The sequence below is a fragment of the Chiloscyllium plagiosum genome, unplaced genomic scaffold, assembly GCF_037043375.1.
Source record: "Chiloscyllium plagiosum isolate Xiang-an unplaced genomic scaffold, Cpla_swu_hap1 HiC_scaffold_2, whole genome shotgun sequence".
NCBI classification, from domain to species: domain Eukaryota; kingdom Metazoa; phylum Chordata; class Chondrichthyes; order Orectolobiformes; family Hemiscylliidae; genus Chiloscyllium; species Chiloscyllium plagiosum.
The window spans coordinates 113,662,735-113,683,387 of record NW_028270140.1 but is presented as its reverse complement, the minus strand read 5'-3'; the positions used below and the strand labels follow the sequence as shown (position 1 = coordinate 113,683,387).

Below are 20,653 nucleotides of genomic sequence, written 5' to 3'. Positions count from 1 at the left end.
AGATGGTTAGTGATACTTACTCCAAGGAAATTGAAATTCTTGACCAAAAAAACCTCAGCACTATTGATACAGACGAGGTGTGTCCTCCACTCCACTTTCTAGGAGTAAAAATCACCAACCATCAATCATAGAGCAGAATATGCTCTGAAAGGGTAGCACTTGCCACGGTAGTGTGTATAGTTTATTGATGTACCTCCATGCCTTGAGGTTAGAACTGCAAAATTAATGAGTTTAACAAGCAGTGAAGATCGTTTTCTTCTATCACTGTGGGCTTAGTTTAAGTTTAATTACCAGGGGTGAACAATTAATGTGGTAACTCATTCTATCATTCTCAAACAAGTGATTCCCAGCTTAAAGGTTATAATATAAATTGTTTTAACTGTTTGAAGTTTGGCATTCACACATTTGTCCTGGTCATGCAACATGAAAAGCTTTGACAACATGTCTCTCATTTCCGTGACATTCAAGTTTTGTACTGCCAAGTCACACCGAAATGTCTTTAATCTTTCCACCACAAAACAGAACAAGAATAACCATGTTGTAGGATCAGCGTTACCTCTAAGATGCTCTTTAGATCATATGTTATCTTGATTTGACCATCTGGAATTATTCTATCCTTCTTCACTGTAAACAAAATACAAATTTCCTACTAACAACCATTCCAGATTTACAAGTTCTTAACGAGAATGAAGGCATTGCACGCAATATTCCAGCAGTGGCCTAACCAATGTCCTGTACAGCCGCAACATGACCTCCCAACTCCTGTACTCAATACTCTGACCAAGAAAGGAAAGCATACCAAACACCATCTTCACTATCCTATCTACCTGCGACTCCACTTTCAAGGAGCTATGAACCTGCACTCCAAGGTCTCTTTGTTCAGCAACACTCCATAGGACCTTACCATTAAGTGTACAAGTCCTGCTAAGATTTACTTTCCCAAAATGCAGCACCTCGCATTTATCTGAATTAAACGCCATCTGCCACTTCTCAGCCCATGTGGTCTAGATCCTGTTATAATCTGACGTAACCCTCTTCATTGTCCACTATACCTCCAATTTTGGTGTCATCTGCAAACTTACTAACTGTACCTCTTATGCTCGCATCCAAATCATTTATGTAAATGACAAAAGGTAGAGGGCCCAGCACCGATCCTTGTGGTACTCCACTTGTCACAGGCCTCCAGTCTAGAAAACAACCCTCCACCACCACCCTCTGTCCCCTACCTTTGAGCCAGTTCTGTATCCAAATGGCTAGTTCTCCCTGTATTCCATGAGATCTAATCTTGCAAATCAGTCTCCCATGGGGAACCTTGTCGAACGCCTTACTGAAGTCCATATAGATCACATCTACAGCTCTGCCCTCATCAATATTCTTTGTTACTTCTTCAAAAAAGGCAATCAAGTTTGTGAGACATGATTTCCCACACACAAAGCCATGTTGACTATCCCTAATCAGTCCTTGCCTTTCCAAATTCATGTACATCCTGTCCCTCAGGATTCCCTCCAACAACTTGCCCACCACTGACGTCAGTCTCACTGGTCTATAGTTCCCTGGCTTGTTTTTACCGCCCTTCTTAAACAGTGACACCACGTTTGCCAACCTCCAGTCTTCCGGCACCTCACCTGTGACTATCGATGATACAAATATCTCAGTAAGAAGCCCAGCTATCACTTCTCTAGCTTCCCAGAGAGTTCTCAGGTACACCTGAACAGGTCCTGGGGATTTATCCACCTTTGTTAGAGTGCCTTTTGTTTTTTCTAAAGTGAGTGACAGAAAGTTAACATTGAGATACAGAAATATCAACAAATTAGAAAGAAAATGCTATTTTGACCTTTCATATGGACTAGGCCTGTATTCCTGATGAAGGGCTTTTGCCCAAAACATCGATTTTACTGCTCCTCAGATGCTGCCTTAACTTCTGTGCTTTTCCAGCACCACTCTAATCTAGAATCTCCTTTCATATGGACTGCCAAGGTTCAAATAGGCAGCTCACCATCTTCTCCAGCCTTGAAAGTGGAATTGCAGGTAGGATAGCGAAAAAGTCGTTTGGTATGCTTGCCTTTATTGGTCCGTGCTTTGAGTGTAAGAATTAGGAGGTCCTGTTGCAGCTGTATAGGACATTGATTAGGCCACTTTTGGAATACTGCGTACAATTCTGGTCTCCCTGCTATACGAATGATGTTGTGAAACTTGGAAGGGATCAGAAAAGATTTACAAGAATGTTGAAGGGTTTGAGCTATAGGGAGGCTGGGGCTACTTTTTTTTGGGGAGCGTCGGAGGCTGAGGGGTGACCATATAGAGGTTTATAAAGTCACAAGAGGCGTGGATAGGGTAAATGAGGTATTTTCCCTGGGATGGGGGAGTCCATAACCAGAATGCATAGGTTTAAAGTGAGGGGAGAAAGATTTGAAAGGGACCTAAGGGGCAATTTTTTCATGCTGTAAGTGGTGCATGTATGCATGAAGTAGTGACAGCTGGTACAATTACAACATTTAAAAGGCATCTGGATGGTTATGTGAATAGGAATGGTTTAGAGGGATATGTGCCAAAAGCTGTCAAATGGGACTACATTAATTTAGAATATCTGGTCAGAATGGACGGATTCGACTTAAGGGTTTGTTTCCATGCTATGCATCTCAATGACTCTATGACAATTAGTGATTGGCAATAAATACCATGTTCTATGAATAAATAACTTTTTAAAAAATCATTAGAGAGTCGATGTATAGAAGTGGTCTTGCTGAAATTCTGTAAGGCTTCGTTAGACCACATCTAGAGAACAAGGTATAGTTTTAGTCACCTTGCCTTAGATGTGCTGCAATAAATGTTTGCTGTATTAAATCTTGGGACAAGATGGTTTTCCTGAGAAGAGATTGAGTGATGACATTTTAAGAATAAGAAGTGATTTCATTGAAATATTTTTATATTTATATGGTTCATGAATTCCTTGCAGAACAGAAAATAGTAAATTATATTCGTGATATGATGCTTTGTGGTTAGTGTAAAAATACAGGGAAGATTTAGAAGGATCAGTATTCTTGCTCATTAATGCTAATTGTTTAAGAAATAGCACAAGCATTTTCATTTAAAATACTATATTTGAAAATAGGAAATAATGAAAGAATGAACAATGAAATGGTAAGTATTCACTTTTAAGTATAATAATTAAACATTACTGTAAGTTAATGATGATGCTATTATCAGAAAACTAATCAAATACTCGGATTTAATCTCAAGGGCATTTAACAGTATGTAGGAAGAAGTCATTCTGCCTTATTTAAATTGCTGGTGAGAACATACTTGGAATATTGTGCACAATTTTAGGCATACGGTCTTTGGTTGGGTGTTAATATATGGAGGAGGTGATGAAAAGAGCAACTAAAGTGATTTTGAGACTTGTTTGGATGGTGGGGGGAAGAAATTTTGTTATGAGAGATTCTAAGAGTTTAGTTTATTTCCAACCCACAAGAGAAGATTGAGAGGCGATAAGAAGTATTTTAAGTGATGGTAAACAGATGCAAGTACAAACTGGCTGATTTTCTCCAGGCTATTGTGTGAGCACTGAACCTAGGTTTTAAAATTAACGAGATATGAGTTGACCAGTTTAAAACAAGACTTAATTTCTCCACTTTAAGAAGCAAAATGGTCTTGTACTGCTATTGATAGGTGATAAGATTATCTATGAAAGGTACAAGGCCCAGGCAAACTAGTGGAGATCTAAGAATGCATCAATATTTTAAATTTAACTGTATGGTCCTTAAGTGGCAACTCTACCACATTTCTTATTTGTAGATTTTGCTTTGCTTTCAGGCAAATACATGAGAAACTTTAACATAAGACCATAAGACGTAGAAGAGAAAGTAGGGCATTCAACCATTCAATGTTTGCTCCCCCATTTATAATAAGATCATAACTGATCTGATAATCCTCATCTCCACTTTCACATTAACTTGATTGCTTATGAAATAACTGCACAGCAGCCGGGTCCCATCACCCGTGATCCTTTTATCTACTAGTGCACAGTACACCGGCTATGGCCAGCCAGCTCGAAGCTGGTGTTCAACTGAGGAGATTCTACTCTTTGGGTTTTTTTTTGTTTTTGCCCCGACACAACTGCCATACAGCAGTAACTCTCCTGGTTACATTTTTTTGGGACAAACAAAGCCCAGAGTGAGCAATGCTTACACGAAAAAGGTGAAGGAGAGGGGAGGGACTAAATCACTCTTCTGGTTGTATTGGTCAGCCAAGGCATTCCTGACTGGTCCAGGTTAACAGCCCCAATCAAGAATCTCGTAGTTAACGAGGTCAACCTGGTCACAATCACTACAGTTTACTATTAAAACTCTGTCTGTGTCAACCTTAAATATGCTTAATAATCCAGTTTCATCAGCCATCTGTGGAAAATAATTCCAATGATTCACTATCATCTAAGAGAAGAAATTCCTACTTATTTCTCTCTTAAATGTACAACCCTTTACTCTGAGATCATGCCCTCTGGATGCAGACTCTCCCACAAAGGAATCATCCTTTCCACATCTAACTTGACAAGTTACCTAAGAGTCTTGTACATTTAAATAACCTTGCTTTTCATTCTTCTGTATTCCAATGAGTACAGGCCATATCTAATCAACCTCTTTTCATAAAATGGTCTCTCTATACCTTTTATCAGCCGAGTGAATCTTCTCTGGATTCCCTCACTACCAGTGTATCTTTCCTTAGATAAGGAGCCCAAAACTGTTCATAATAGATTCCCTTAGTTTAGCTTGTGTTTGCATCGCACTTCATGCGTTGAAAACATGGTGTGACCTTGTAAGATTATAAATGGATGGTTTGTATTGAGAATGAGTGGTTTGAGTAAATTATATGTCTGTAGCTCTATTGGAGAGGGTGGTGGATTCCCTGAGTTAATAACCTCCGAGTGTCACTAACTTTGAATGGATGGAAAGAATGTGCTGTCTTTTTTAACTCAATCCATTCTAGAATCCAACTAAATGGACCAGATGGTATATGTCCCCATGAGTACATGTGCAGAACAGGTTTAGCATAAAATAAAGCAAGTGCATTGCTCAACATCAGAGGTTTGGTGGGAAAGAAGTTCAGTGGCAGGTCCACCTTATGTAAATAAATAATAAAGGCATTAGACATAATTAAGGATCAAGTGAATTTCTTAGCTCATTTGACCCCAATAATAACCCTGCCTTCACTATAAAATACTTGACATGACAACCCTTCTTCTTTGAAAGGTGTAGCAGGAGTGGTTGGGGTATTAGAAACCTACACAAATCAAACACACCTTCCTTCCAGATTGTTCACTGTTTAAAACCCACCCCTTATCATCTATCTACTAAATTTGGAAAAGCTCTCCCTGCAAAATGCCCCCTCACTTGTCTAGATCAGGGGTTCTATTGGGCCACCTTCTTGGGTCTGGTTTCAGTCTTGGCAGCCACCACTGCTGAGGCACTTCCAGGACAATCGTGACCAGTGGCATTCCAGACTGGGATCTCATTCTGTAGTCCATCTTCTCTACCATTTTAGCCTCATGCAAAATGTATGGCTGAGCAGCTGGTTCTTTGAATTCTGCCAGAATTATTCTATTAAATTATTCTATTTAATTTCTATTAAATTAGCTGATTTTCAATTTTGTTTCCTTGCAACAACATAGAATGGACAAAGCCTCTCATGGTCATCTTCCTGACATCTGATTTGTGTTACTGATGTTTAGATCAATATCACTCTTCTGAGGCAAGAAAATTTATCATTCACTTCATGAAACAACTGCCCCAGTGTATAAATAGTAAAGTACACCATTTGATTTCCAATCAAATAAATAATTGAAAAATCTACTATTTTAATTCATTAATAATAGGACTATAAATTTGTATAAAAGTCAGAGTCCATCAGAATGTAACAGGAGTTGCAATGACTTATGTAATAGAAGTGTATACTGTAGATACTGTACCTTAGGTGCATTTTTAAAATCAATAATTACAATACTGGGGAGAACTATATGAGGGAGTGAATGGCTCCCCGACCCAGAAAATCGGCTAATTTAATAGAAACCTAAATCAAATTGTGTTTTAAATTAAGTAATTTATCAGGAAGTCTTGAGTAACAGTGAATAGTTCCCCTACCACTGGGCCAGAAACTCTAGATTTGACTTTTAGCCCAGAATCTGGTAACCAAGGCCAGTTAGTTCAAAAATGCAGCAACTTGGAGATAGTGGGACTGCAGATGCTGGAGAGTCAGTACATAGAGCGTGGCACACAGTAGGTCAGGCAGCATCTGAGGAGCAGGAGAGTCGATGTTTTGGGCAGGGCCCTTCATCAGGACTCAACCAAACAAGTTGTGGATCAACTTCAAATCCTTTGGCACAAGAAGACGAAAAATGCAGAAAAGATTCCTGATCAGACAAATAATGGAAAGAACATTGGAGCTGCTATTACATTTGAAGATGCTTTACATTCTTCATGATTTCAAGTGGAATTTAAACCTGCATGCTGTGTGACAGTTGCCAATTTATTTTCTTTATCCCATTTCTTCTATTGTAATATAGTTTGTTCCATTCTAAATTTGGATTATTCTTCCAGTTAGGCATCTAGTCATCTAAAAAATTAAGTAGTATTTTTACTGTAAGTGTTTTAAACTTGAAAAGTCTACAGGAAATTCATTTGTAACCTTATCCTTTTTAAGAGACAGTTTTATATAAAACTATGTTTAGATAAAATTAGGACTTGAAATAATGAGCACTATGCATTCAAGTTATTTTCTAGTAGCTGTGGGTGATTGTGCATAATGAGCAGGAGAGCTCTTAAAGCATTCAAGGCTTTTTACCCATTTCTGTTTTTACGATGCATTTTTAGTGTTGACTCACACTCATTTTGTAAACACTTAAGAACCTTCCCTTATTTAAAGCTTTAAATATATGACTCAGAAATCTCTCTCTCCTTACTGTGATGTAAGTTTTGTGATTCATGTAAATTTAATATTTATATTTAGATTTGGATTTTTAAAATTTGAACTAATGGCAAATGGGTTATCTGTGCATCTGAAGGGGTTTGATGATTAACTTGTATTTCTAAATTAATATATCTATAGCGATGGTGATTTATTTTGAAACACAGTGAGAGAAAAAGACTTTGTGTCGTAATGTGTTTTTGTTTACACTGGGATAGTGAGGAAGGCTGTTGTCGGCTGCAAAAGGACTTAGATATGATGCAGAGCTGGGCTGAGAAGTGGCAGATGGAGTTCAACCCTGTCAAGTGTGAGGTTGTCCATTTTGGAAGGACAAATAAGAATGCGGAATACAGGGTTAACGGTAGGGTTCTTAGTAAGGTGGAGGAGCAGAGGGATCTTGGGGTCTATGTTCATAGATCTTTGAAAGTTGCCACTCAGGTGGATAGAGCTTGTAAGAAGGCCTATGGTGTATTAGCGTTCATTAGCAGAGGGATTGAATTCAAGAGTCGTGAAGTGATGTTGCAGCTGTACAGGAACTTGGTAAGGCCACATTTGGAGTACTGTGTGCAGTTCTGGTCGCCTCACTTTAGGAAAGATGTGGAAGCTTTGGAGAGGGTGCAGAGAAGATTTACCAGGATGTTGCCTGGAATGGAGAATAGGTCGTACGAGGATAGGTTGAGAGTGCTAGGCCTTTTCTCATTGGAACGGCGAAGGATGAGGGTTCACCTGATAGAGGTTTATAAGATGATCAGAGGAATAGATAGAGTAGACAGTCAGAAACTTTTTCCCCGGGTACAAAAGTGTGTTACAAGGAGACATAAATTTAAGGTGAAGGGTGGAAGGTATAGAGGGGATGTCAGGGGTAGGTTCTTTACCCAGAGAGTGGTGGGGCCATGGAATGCGCTGCCTGTGGGAGTGGCAGAGTCAGAATCATTGGCGACTTTTAAGCGGCAATTGGATAGGTACATGGATGGGTACTTAAGCTAGGACAAATGTTCGGCACAACATTGTGGGCCGAAGGGCCTGTTCTGTGCTGTATTGTTCTATGTTCTTTAGTGGAAAATATTATTTGTGTTTCTACTGTTTTATTTTCCACCAGCAGGATGCATCAAGCCGTGAAAAATGTTCCAGCTATCACACAAATGAATAATGTTTTGTATTTCAATGAGCACATCCCTATGGCCATTCGTACTGACCAGTGTATTGACCATAATCAAGCAGCCCATGTCTGGAATACTCAGAATGCATGATCTAGTATTAGATTTGGTTCAAATCTTGAGGGTGCTAAAAACCAGTTTAAGATCATCAGCTGGACTGAAAATATAGCTCACTTATACTTATGGAAGCTACACATATTCACGATAACAGAACTTGTCCTCTTCAAACAAAAGGAAAACATCTTTTGCATCTTTTTCTAAAATAAACAAAAGCGTGAGTGTCAGTAACTTCCTGGTGCATTCACTGTGATAATACTTTAACCAGTTATTTCTGACCTTTCATCCATTTAGCATCCTTTCCTATTGCAGTACAAGCTTCAACTCCCTTTGACATTTGGCCTGATTGTGCTTTTCAATTTAAGTGTTTCAAGGCTAGCATTTAAAATACTTTGCCCAAGAGAGGCCAGCTAATGAGGCTACATTTTGAAAGTATCTTCAGCCAAAAGTGCAGAGCAGACAGTCTTACTTAATCCCATCCTGATCATTATATAAACAGCTTTCTCCACTTGATATCATTATGGTTGCAGGGTGGCTCAGTGGTTAGCACTACTGCCTCACAGCTCCAGGGACCCGGGTTCGATTCCTGCCTCAGGTGACCATCTGTCTGTGTGGAGTTCGGACATTCTCCCCATGTTTTCTCCGGGTGCACCCGTTTCTTACCACAATTCAAAGATTTCGGTACGGGTATGGAATGAGCTGCCAGAGGAAGCGGTGGAGGCTGGTACAATTGCAACATTTAAGAGGCATTTGGATGGATATATGAATAGGAAGGGTTTGGAGGGATACGAGCTGGCAGGTGGGACTCGATTGGGTTGAGATATCTGTTCGGCATGGATAGGTTGGACCGACGGGTCTGTTTCCATGCTGTACATCTCTATGACTCTATGTGCAGGTCAGGTGGATTGGCCGTGCTAAATTGTCCCATAATGATAGGTTCATTGGTCAGGTGTAAGTGTAGAGTGGGGGAGTGGGTCTGGGTGGGTTGCTCTTTGGAGGATTGGTGTGGACCTGTTGGGCTGATTATCCTGTTTCCATACTGTACGTAAACTAATCGAAATGAAGAGTACACTAGGTACACAGAAGGCCCTGAACCTTTGACAACATTTCAGCAGTTGTGTTAAAGTTGTATGTACTAGAGCACACCGCTCTGCTATCAAAAGCAAAATATTGCAGATGCTGGAAAGCTGAAATAAAAACAGAAACTGCTAGAGAATCTCAGCACCAAAGGAGAGAGGAAGTTAATATTTCAAGTCTGATATGATTCCTTTCCATGAGTTGAGTTTCTTCAATAAGGCAGGGATGCTGTATGTAGCCAACAAATGCTGAGAACCTCTCAGATATGTCCAAGCTGTAAAAAAAGTAGGTTAAATAATTTCTGACCAACTGTAAATGTATCAAACTCCTCCAAAAAATATGTCAAGTAATGAACGTAGTCAATTATAATGCTTCAATGTGCCTCCTACTTAACAATACTCTGCCCAGTTTGGGTTCCCTCAGGCACACACTTCTCCAGATATCCTAATAGCCTCGATTGAGATATAGGTCCAAACTGAATGCTCATTGAGAGGTGAGAGTAGCTTGATTTTGAAGAAGCATTCAAGCTAGTAAAGCAACAAAGAAACCAAGCAAAACTGAGAGTGGGGTTTAAGGGGAAAGTCCTTAGGCTGGAATCATGTCTGACATGAAATAAAATGATTGTGGTAATTTTTGCTCAACTATTAGAGTTGAAAATGTGTTGCTGGAAAAGCGCAGCAGGTCAGGCAGCATCCAGGGAACAGGAGAATCGACATTTCGGGCATAAGCCCTGAAGAAGGGCTTATGCCCGAAACGTCGATTTTCCTGTTCCTTGGATGCTGCCTGACCTGCTGCGCTTTTCCAGCAACACATTTTCAGCTCTGATCTCCAGCATCTGCAGTCCTCACTTTCTCCTCAACTATTAGAGTGTCAGTCCATGACATTACAAAGGCTGCAAATCAAATTATGGCAGTTTCTTAATTGTTGCTGAATTAAGAGCTTGGAATTCCCTACTGCATACCGTTGTAAGATGACCAGGAGCCAAGGCTTGCAAAGTCCCAACACCACCTTTTCAGGGAAGCTAAGGCAGTGCCAGTAACCCCTGCATGCTAAGGGTCTTATTTTAAAAAAAAAGATTTAAAATAAAACGTTCTTTTGGTTCTGTGACAGAAATAAATTTAGAGAAATTATGTCAATTGTAATTTGTAATATACCTGTTTGAATGTTGATTTCAAAATTAAGTATCTTTCGAAGTCTTAAACTATAGACTAGCAAATAGTTAGCAGTGTATTTTAGAGATTTATTGTGACATCTACTTAGCCCACCATAATCTATCACTGCTTTTCAACTTTCCAATTTATTTTCCTCACAGTATGTTAATTATGTGTACATAATGTATGAAAAAGTACATGTTAAATTACGGGAATTGTCTAGTCAAACAACAAGAAGTCCAGAACTAGAGGACATAGGTTTAGGGTGAGAGGGGGAAGATTTAGGAAGGACCTAAGGGGCAACTTTTTTCCCGCAGATGGTGGTACATGTATGGAATGAGCTGTCACTGGAAGTGGTGGAGGCTGGTACAGTTAGAATATTTAAAGGGCATCTGGATGGTTATATGAATATGAAGGGTTTGGAGGGCTATGGGCCAAATGCTGGCAAATGGAACTAGATTAATTTAGGATATCGGGTCAGCATGGATCAGTTGGATCGAAGGGTCTGTTTCCGTCCTGTACATCTCTATGACTCTATGACCCTGTTATTAATGATTGCACTTGAAATCTCTAAATGTAAGTCAATTGTTTCTTCTGTAGCATACATGATAATTATATCTCTTAGGCATAATTAGTTTCTTAAAACTAAACTGAACAGTGAAGGTCACTGTTAGGTGTGATTCAGCAATTGTAGAGCACTTGCTGAACAATCCAGAGTACACTGATAGCTCCAGTAATAACCAATTTAAGTTTAAAAAATGCAAGCCCATAACATGTACTTCCTCATGCTCCAGTGGAATCGTACCTTACAGGCAATATGGCAGATACAGGCAATATTTCCATCCTTGGGTTTATCTTATTCCACCAACAGGGTAGAGTGGACAGGCAGCATAAGCAGCATACAATAGAGAGCTGTGAAATCCCACAACCAATGGATCAGATCTAAGCTCTGCAGACTAACTACATCCAGTCATGAATGGTGTTGATGATTATGCAACTCACTGGAGGAGGCTCCACAAACATCCAATTCCTCAACAATGATGAACCCCAGTACACGGGAAAAGATGAGACTGAAGCATTTTCAACCAGATGTACAGATTGGTTAATCCATTTTGCTTTGTTCTTGAAGTCCCTGGTGTCATGGATGGTGGCCTTCAGCCAATTCGATTCTTTCCACATGATAACAAAAAGTGGCTGATGCCATTGGATACCACAAAGTCTATGGATCCTGACAGTATTTTGGAAATAGTACTAAAGACTTTCTCCAGACATTGCTCCTTGCTAACAAACCTATTCCAGTATAGTTAAAACACTGACATCTATCCAGCAATGTAGAAAATAGGTCAAGTATGTCCTGTCCACAAGAACAAGGACAGATCCAGCCTGGCTAGTTATCACCCCATCAGTCTACTCTTGATCATCAGCAAGGTGATGGAAAGAGTTGTGTCTGGTGCTATCAAGAGATACTTTTCATCAATAATACGCTCACAGCTGCTGAGTTCAGGTTCTACCAGGGCATTTCAGTTCCTGACCTCATTATGTCCTTCGCCTAATCATGGACACAGGAGCTGAATTAAAGAGTGAAAATGAGGGTAACTTCTCGATGCAAGGCTGTGTTTGACCCAGTATGGCTTCAAGGAGCCCTTACAAAACAGCAGTCAATGAGAATGAGGGGAAAAGCTTTCCGATGATTGAAGTCAAACCTAGCTCAGAGGAGGATGATGTGGTTGTTGGACATAATCATTTCATCCACAGTACATTTGCTGCAGGAGTTATTCAGTACAGTGTCAGAAGCCTGGCCATCTACACGTGCTTCAACAATGACCTTGCTTCCATTTTAAGGTCAAAGGTGAGCATTTTGGCTGATGATTATGCAATGTGTAGTATTGTTTGCGATTCCTCAAATGCTGAAGCAGATCATGTCCAAATGCAGCAAGATCTCAACAATATCTAGGCCTCCACTTGACAAGTGGCAAGAAACATTCACGGCATTCAACTGCCAGATGATAACCATCACCAACAAGGAGACAAGTTCACATTAAACAGCATTACAATTATGAAATGCCACCTGCTATTAACATTCTGTGATTTACTATTGACCAGAAACCAAATTGGACTAGGTCAATTATACTCCATCTTTTTGTTGGTATCCTGACTGTGTTGCACTTTTGAGCAGAAGTTACTATATTCAAGACTCCGCTTGGAGTTATTTGTTTATTAGCATTGTCCAACAATCTTTGTCAGTAAATTTAAAAGATTCTGATATGCCACCACGTGTGCACATATTTCAAGACTTTGTCAGCATTTTCTGTTTCACACTGTTTGCCTAAATCTTCCCTGTGACTGAAGTCCTCATGTTTGATTTGATTAATATATCGATAAACAATCTGCCTTTTTCATTTATATTGAAATGGTTTTTATTCAAGTAAACTATTTGAACAGATTAACCTGTTACTACATAATCAAAACATCAAAGTAAAACTTTAAAAAGAGAAAAGAAATGAAAAAGGGACTTCAGAAAAAGCTTCTTTACTCAGAGTAAATGTTAAGGAATTAAGTAGATGGTACAAGTAGATGTGTTTCCTGAGACTAAAGAAATTGAGAGATTGATTTTTGTACCGGAAGTGCTTCAGGGAAGACTTGTCTGTCAAGTTTAGTATGGTGCACATCCTGAACAGGAGCTGGATTCCTGTCATACTTCAACTCTTGTCCTTTGAAGTTGTCAAAGTCACCTGACTGGAAGATAGTTGATGAGTGGCCACAGCTTCCAGTAGGGAATTAAGTGCTGCGCAAACCAGTTCAAATTGAATTTGGAGACAATTTTGAATCATAAGTAGCATTCAGAATCTATATATTGAGCAAATTCCATTGTATTACCTGTGATAACTGCATTCAGATACTACAATAGTACAGAGACAATTTTGAATCATAAGTAGCATTCAGAATCTATATATTGAGCAAATTCCATTGTATTACCTGTGATAACTGCATTCAGATACTACAATAGTACAGAAAACTATACATAGTTTTCTCTCATACCGTTTAGAGTGATAGAATTATTTATGGTACAGGAGGTAGTAATTTGGCACAACAAGTTCATGATGGCACTCTGCAGAGCAATATAATCAATTTCACTGCCCATAGCTCTGTTTGTCTGTTTCCTTCAAATATCTATCTAATTTTCTTTTGAGATCAATGTTATGATACCTTGTTTAGCTGCATGTATTTGAAAAGTTTGAGAACTGCAAATTTAAATTCCACCTTTCCAGGCCACTGGTAAAGTATTCCAAACTGTGCCTATGTTTTGATTAGAATGTAACAAGCAGAATTGCTTAACGTAGCTGCTTGCTTTCAAAATAAATTGAATATGTTTGTCAATCAAACAAAACATTTTATCCTTAAATGATGACATACATCTGTTTTGTTTTCTTCACAGTATTCTCCAAGCATGACAATGAGTGTGTGATCTTGTATCCACCCTCTTGATCAAGACCAGAATGGTTTGCCCTCTTAAAAGATGAAAAAAGTACATCCAAGAGAAGAATGAAATATTTTGCAAAGGTCTACAGAAAACAGAGGTTTTGATTCTAGCAAAGACCCTGTTGTTCTTCTGCAAATGACAATAATGTCTCATTGTGTACTGAAAGCGGGTCCAAAATATTCTTTTTAAGTTTACAAAACCTCAGAGACTGAACAGTTCAACCATTTATATGTAGGATATGCCTGATCTAGGCATAACATAAAATAACTTACATGACCTCCCACAGTTTAATAAGACATGGTGTGCTTGATTCAGCTGTTTGAAAGAATACAATCAGAAACACGGCTTAATGTGAGTCTTCTTTCTTCTGTTTTTTTCCCTTCCAAATTCATTTTTTAGTCTAAATATTTCAGAAGTTATGTTACATGTAATTTTGTATTGCATAAACAGGCTCCTAATGATACCTCTTTTTATGCTTTATAAGTCATCATTGCTAGTTGGTGGAACAAAAATACTAGCCAAACGCTGTAGGATAAGATAAACATGGAAGGGAAAAAGAAAAGTAAATGAATATCTTGCACTTAACATTGTGTTCAGTAAGTGTTATTCATTGAATTAGAACTATGTACTTGTCCTGTGTTATAAGAGAGAGCCTATCTTTTAATCATAGAGTGTAGTGGTGGATTCAGGTCCTTATCCACAGTTCTGGCACACCAGTGTTGAGCACGAGATGGAATATGCTTATGGTCACTGATAATAGCCAGTAGGTTCTATAGTAATTACAACTCAGAAATTAGCAAATTATTTTTTCTTTCTCCTCTTTATTCCCCTTTACTCCAATAGCTGTAAAATGTGCTGAAACATAGTGATCTGGGAGCACAATTAAGAATATTCAAGGTAAATTGTAGAACTTGTGGGACCTTGGTCCACCACTAACAGAAAATGGCCAATTTTCCTTAGTTAATGTTGCCCCATAAAGATCTGCATTTTAGCCATTACCTCTTTTTAAAAAAAAATTGAAAATGAAACTATCTTTTGTAAATTTTCATGTATTCCTTATTCTTCCTTCTGTGCAAAATGATATATTGTAAATGTACATTATGTGTAGATTGTAACAAACTGTAGTTTTCTTTTTTGGTTTTTGATTTGTATGTGTGTGAGGTTGAGGGTTCTCAAAGTTACTGCAGTTAGGGCCTTTTCCTAGAGGAATGCTTTTCTGGCCTGAGAATGGAATCAGTGTAAATTTTTTTGTACAAATTACAGGCTAACTTTTTCTGTTCTCAGACCACATAAAAGGTAGATATTTCAATGGGAATTATCATCATTTTCCCACATAAAATTATGATTTTAAAATGCATTTTATTATACATATTAAAGAAGTATACAATTATGGTTAACTGACTCAGCTCCTGTTAATTCAGTTGATGCTTTTTAAAAGCAATTAATCCTATTACAATTCTCAATTGTTGGTCAATAAATTTAAATAGGGAACTTTTTTTAAAAAAAATTTGTTCAGAAAACTCGGCATGAAACCTAGAGATAATGATTGCACAATACAAAGTAAGGAAATTTTGTGTAACTGATCAATATATTTGTCATTGGGTTATCGGTTATCATGAAAAGTATTGGGAAACTAAACAGTCAGTGAACACTTGGTAAAGTAACAAAATATATAAATTGTGGATGTAATCCTTTCTGAAGTTCCTCATTTGAAAAGGCCCTAATAGATATGTGGAGTTACTGTACAACAATTTGATTATAAAATTTTGCTTGCATGAAATGATATGTGTAAGTAAAAAAAAGGCACTGCAACACCCCAAAAAACTAACTTTAATTTAGTCAGTCAGACCTACCTTTCTTGTATTATCTTTTGAAGATAATTTATATATTAACCAGAAATGTAATGCCAGTACCAATTCAAATGCATAGTAATCACATACACCTTTTAATTTCAATCTGAATACAATGCCTATAGTTGAGGTGATGATAGTTAGCTTTCTTTTAGTGACAGTTTGCTGAAATATGATGACATTTTTGTGACTTTTGTGAGGTTAAGCCAATATGGCATTTTTAATGTTGTGGTTTAGAGCATTGTGTTTGGATTCTGGGAAGAACTGGCCTGTTCTCACCAAGTGATCTGAGCATGCCAGGTAAATTATTGTGCAAGCCACATCATGTACTGAAGAACGACAATTTGAACTTCCAGCATTTTTTTAACTGAACCAGGTCAAAATATTGTTATCTCTGTAAGCTTCATTGGAATCCTGAGTGCATTAAAACTTAGTTATATTTTGTCTTGTTTTAGAATTCTGAAGAGTTGTTCTTTAGAACTGAGATGAACAGTGTTACTCAGCCAAGTGGTTCATCTAGTCTTGTTAAACCATTTAAGTGAAAAAGAGTCACTATGAGCTCATTCAGTACTTGGGTTACATATTGATAACACATAACTGGTTTGTATTTTCATAAGCCGCTGCCCACTGGCAATAACTTTAAAGTGTGTTTTTTTTATTTGCTATGTTGCTTGTTACTTCTATATTATGAGCTATGTATAACTGATTTGGTTTTCTTGATGACAAATCAGATGTTAAAACTATTTTTAAAATAATGGGGATAATTTTTAAAATTTGCAGAAACCTGGCATGTAGTTGTCAAGGCATTCGCATGTAGTTTGAACCATTTCATGATCAAAAATATTGGTGAACTTTAAAGTTCTAATCAGGTTGGATACAATTGAGATAATTTGGAGCTGCTCTGTGGAGCTAAACCAAACATTAAGGGGATTGAAATGGGAAATTGAAGGAGCCCTACAATAGTCAGGAAGTGTTTTGAAGATTTCAATGCCTACTCTGTTCAACTCAACACCTGCACTTCACCCACTTTTGTCTAAGTTTGTATTAGGATACCTACTGGTGTGCAACCTCTGGCATTCATACAATGTAAGTAATCATCCACTTGTTTCAGGGAGGACACTGTTCACTTGCTTTCTCAGTCTGCTCCAAAATCACAGTCTGCTGATTGTCAGTGGGAATGGGGCAGTTAATGCTGTGTCACGATTTATGTTCCACTACCACCTCGCTTCCTTCCAACTTAGACAAAAATCATCCTTTTTTTTTTAATTACACGCAGGGATAGTTTGTTTAGAGAGTATTGTTAACTGCATTAATTATATATGCATTGTCTGTCCCTTCTGTTTATTATAAGCACTGAACATTATGATGTAGCACTGTTCATATTTTTCTAAACTGGAGTCCAGTGTGTCATTATTTAATACTTGTTAGCTCAATAGATTGAATAAACCACATTTCCTATTTCTCTGTTCCTCATCTGGCATCAGACCGTTGGAATTGCAGCACACCCAACAAACAACTGCATATGTTTAGCAAACAACTTATAATATTATGAACTTTTATTTTTTCCAAATTGTTTGACTATAGGGTATTTGGTTAATTCAAAATTTACTGTGATGAATATTCATTCAAACGCCTGAAATTATATTTCATATTTGACAGGTATATTTTCAGGTGTCATGTTCAAGCTAATTCAATGATATTACAATTGTGTAAGTAGAATGGTATTACAACTGAATATTTAAAGTTAACAAATTTGTTCTAGTCATGAAGTTCAAAAAGCCAACTTGTAAACCATGTAAGTTAGTTATGAAAATTAATTTGATGACAATTCTCCCTCATGCTTTGCTCTGGTTTCTATAATATTGCCTTTACTTTGTGCCTCACGTTGAGAAATGGTTATTTTAGAGGAAATCACGCCTCTAAAGGGAAATTCTCATACGCAGTATACTCTTAGAATCCAGTAGGCCACACACTTTTGGAATCAGAAAATCCAGTGATCTTTTACCATTTGCCACTATTTTTCCAACATTTGCACAAGAGATTATTAAAGGCAAATATAAATAAATTTGATTCTGCGATAGATAGGTAGCTGCAATAACAGAGTGGTAATTGTTCCAAAAGTTGTCCTGGTGTGTTATGTAAAATAATGTAGTTTGTGTAAGAAACTTTGTCTTGACTATGGTTTATACTGTAAAATACTGTTGTAAAGCGCAATTGATTCCATGTAGCAAGTGTGTTTCTGTAGTTATTGTTAGTAACTCACTAAATTAGCCAACTTTTTTTTGTATTTGATTTTTTTGCCTTGTCAAGCATGCTTAACCAATTCTGGAATCTCTGATGTGGATTGTATTAAAGATTTCAGCTAACTGAACAGAAACTGCCAGAAAACACTAAATTCAGCTCTTCTATTGAAATATCATTTTGTCCTGAATATCTGTAGCATTTTTTTTAAGTAGAAGAGCATTTGAATATATTTTCATCTAACTTAAAACCAGCAATATCTAGTGCAAATATTAAAAGAGATGCATGTCCCCACAGAATTCAGTGATATGTTGCCCCTCATTTATAGGCACATGTTGCAAATCGCACTTATGTAAAATCTTCGAGTTAAACAGATTGTTTTCCAAACTAGCTGTACGAGATATGTGCTTATAGTCCTGCCTTTTTTTTTTATGTATCCCTTTACTGGTTTATATTTTCTTCCATGTTTCAAATAAATTGTCCATTCTTTTCCACACAGCCTAAACATTTTATAATTAAAGAAACTTAAGTGCATTGGACGTTATTTTGACTTATTTTGAGTGATCCACATTTTGAAAATTCAGCTGAATTTCTTGTAGAAAATGTGAGTGAATTACTCTAAAAGCTTTTGTATTGTGATTTTTTTTTAAATCAAAATTTAATTCAGTTGGGCCAAAGAGGAGCCATACTGTGGTTTTTCAGACAGCTTCATTTTTTTTAATATGATTCTTTCAGAATCGAATTCATTGTTTCAGTGATCCTATACAGCAATTAGGGTAGTTAGACTCATTCTGAAAATCCAATAATCTGACTTTCATTCTGATGCATATCTAACAGCAAGTATTATTTTGAACAATTAAAATTTTGTTGCCAGTTAGACATTAGCCTTTGCTCTAAACTATTTGAACAGTAGTAGAGGAAGTCACAGGATTTGAATTGGATTTGTATTTGGTGTCTTCTGGTGAGGTCCAACTGATCTGAAGAAACTGCTGAAAGGCATTGTTTCTGTGAGTATAGGGTTAGGGTGAAACTCTAGGTGGTAGAAATTCATGATTTTTGATCATTTTACTGGAAACTGTCACAGATTTGTTAACAAATTACATTGCTATGACAATATTATACACTTAAGAAAAAGAAATGCTTTTGCACTTTGTTCTTCAAGTCAATTTGATATTATAAGCAGTCACCAAATGTTCTGAATTCCAATTAGTTTCTTTTAGTAAAAATAAAATTAAAATGTAGCTGCCTTCCCAGTGAATTTATACATCCATGTTGTAAATTCCAATCTTTATTATGTGTAGTCCAGGAGTATATGGAAGAATCAACTTATCAGGTCAGTGCCCATTCAAAATTGAGAAATAATATATCTTTAGGTTTTTAGGGCAAATTTAATTTATGCAGATGGCTTATAGAAGTTGCGGTATAAAGTTTGAAGCATATCTTGATGGCTGCCCAGCACTGCACAACATTGCATGATCTATGTGTAAAATGAATTTCCTTATCCCAATGTTTTACATTTTTGTATTTGTTCCTGCAGGCATAACAGTATTGTATTTAATAGTTTTACCTTCACTTTTCTTTGTGTTCCTGAATACTAATTAGCAGTGTGTCCTGGTTTATTGTTCAGCACATTGTATTACACCATTTGTATGTTCTTTAAATTGTAAAGTTTCTTAGATTGAAAAAATGCTCATTAAACTGTTAAAACTGTATAATAGAGCTTGTTCCATGATTTAAATATTAAATATATGTCATGTTTCTTGAGTAGATATTTCAATCAGACAAAGTTGCAATTATGTTAAAGGTATGCTTATGTAATGTTTTACGGACCCGGACTCAAGTCCCATCATGGCAGATGGTAGAATTTGAATTCAATAAAGAATCTGGATTTAAGGGTCTAATGCTGACCATGGAACCGTTTTCGATTATTGGAATAACCATCTAGCTCACTAATGTCCTTTAGAGAAGGAAATCTGTCATACTGAACTGATCTGGCCTATTTGTGTCTCCAGACCCACAGCAATTTGGTTGACTATTACTGCCCATTGGGCAATTGAGGATGGACAATAAAAGTTGGCCTAGCCAGAGATACCCACATTGTGTAAGTGAATCTAAAAAAAAGAGGATCAGTGGCCTGAGGGTGAAAATCTGTGGACTGGAATTCTTGCACTGTTTAACTCTATGCTGTGCTGAGATTGTTTTCACTAAAAGACAAGTTTGTAACTGCCCAATGTTAATGACTGAATTTCCTCTTCCTTGCTGTAGCTCGTAAAATGTGTGAAACCAGATTTTTTTTATATACTGGTTTATATCACTCGGACAGACTAAACAGACTAAATGGGGAGCAGTTAGCTCAGTTGGTTGGATGACTAGTTGCCAGTTCAGAATAATGCTAAAAGTATGGCTTCAGTTCGGAGGTCATGTTACAGCTGTGTGGGACATTGGTTAGGCCATTTTTGGAATATTGTGTGCAGTTCTGATTACCTTCCTATCAGAAGGATGTTGTGAAACTTGAAAGGGTTCAGAAAAGATTTAGAAGGATGTTGCCAGGATTGGAGGATTTGAGCTATAGGGAGAGGCTGAACAGGCTGGGGTTGTTTTCCCTGGAGCGTCAGAGGCTGAGGGATGACTTTATCGAGGTTTATAAAATCATGAGGGACACTGATAGGATTAAAAAAAACA

General features: G+C 37.4%; 1 protein-coding gene across 4 annotated transcripts in view; it reads left to right on the top strand.

The window, feature by feature from the left end:
- The window catches only part of ssbp2b (single stranded DNA binding protein 2b), a 384,293-nt gene extending 364,553 nt beyond the window's left edge, over positions 1-19,740 (top strand). For all 4 annotated transcript variants that reach the window (XM_087999746.1, XM_087999743.1, XM_087999738.1 and 1 more), the window contains one exon: positions 13,836-19,740. In XM_087999746.1, the coding sequence (XP_087855872.1) occupies positions 13,836-13,865 (30 nt within the window). In that variant the 3' untranslated portion in view covers positions 13,866-19,740. The remainder of the gene's footprint in view (positions 1-13,835) is intronic.
- The last annotated feature ends 913 nt before the right edge of the window (positions 19,741-20,653 follow it).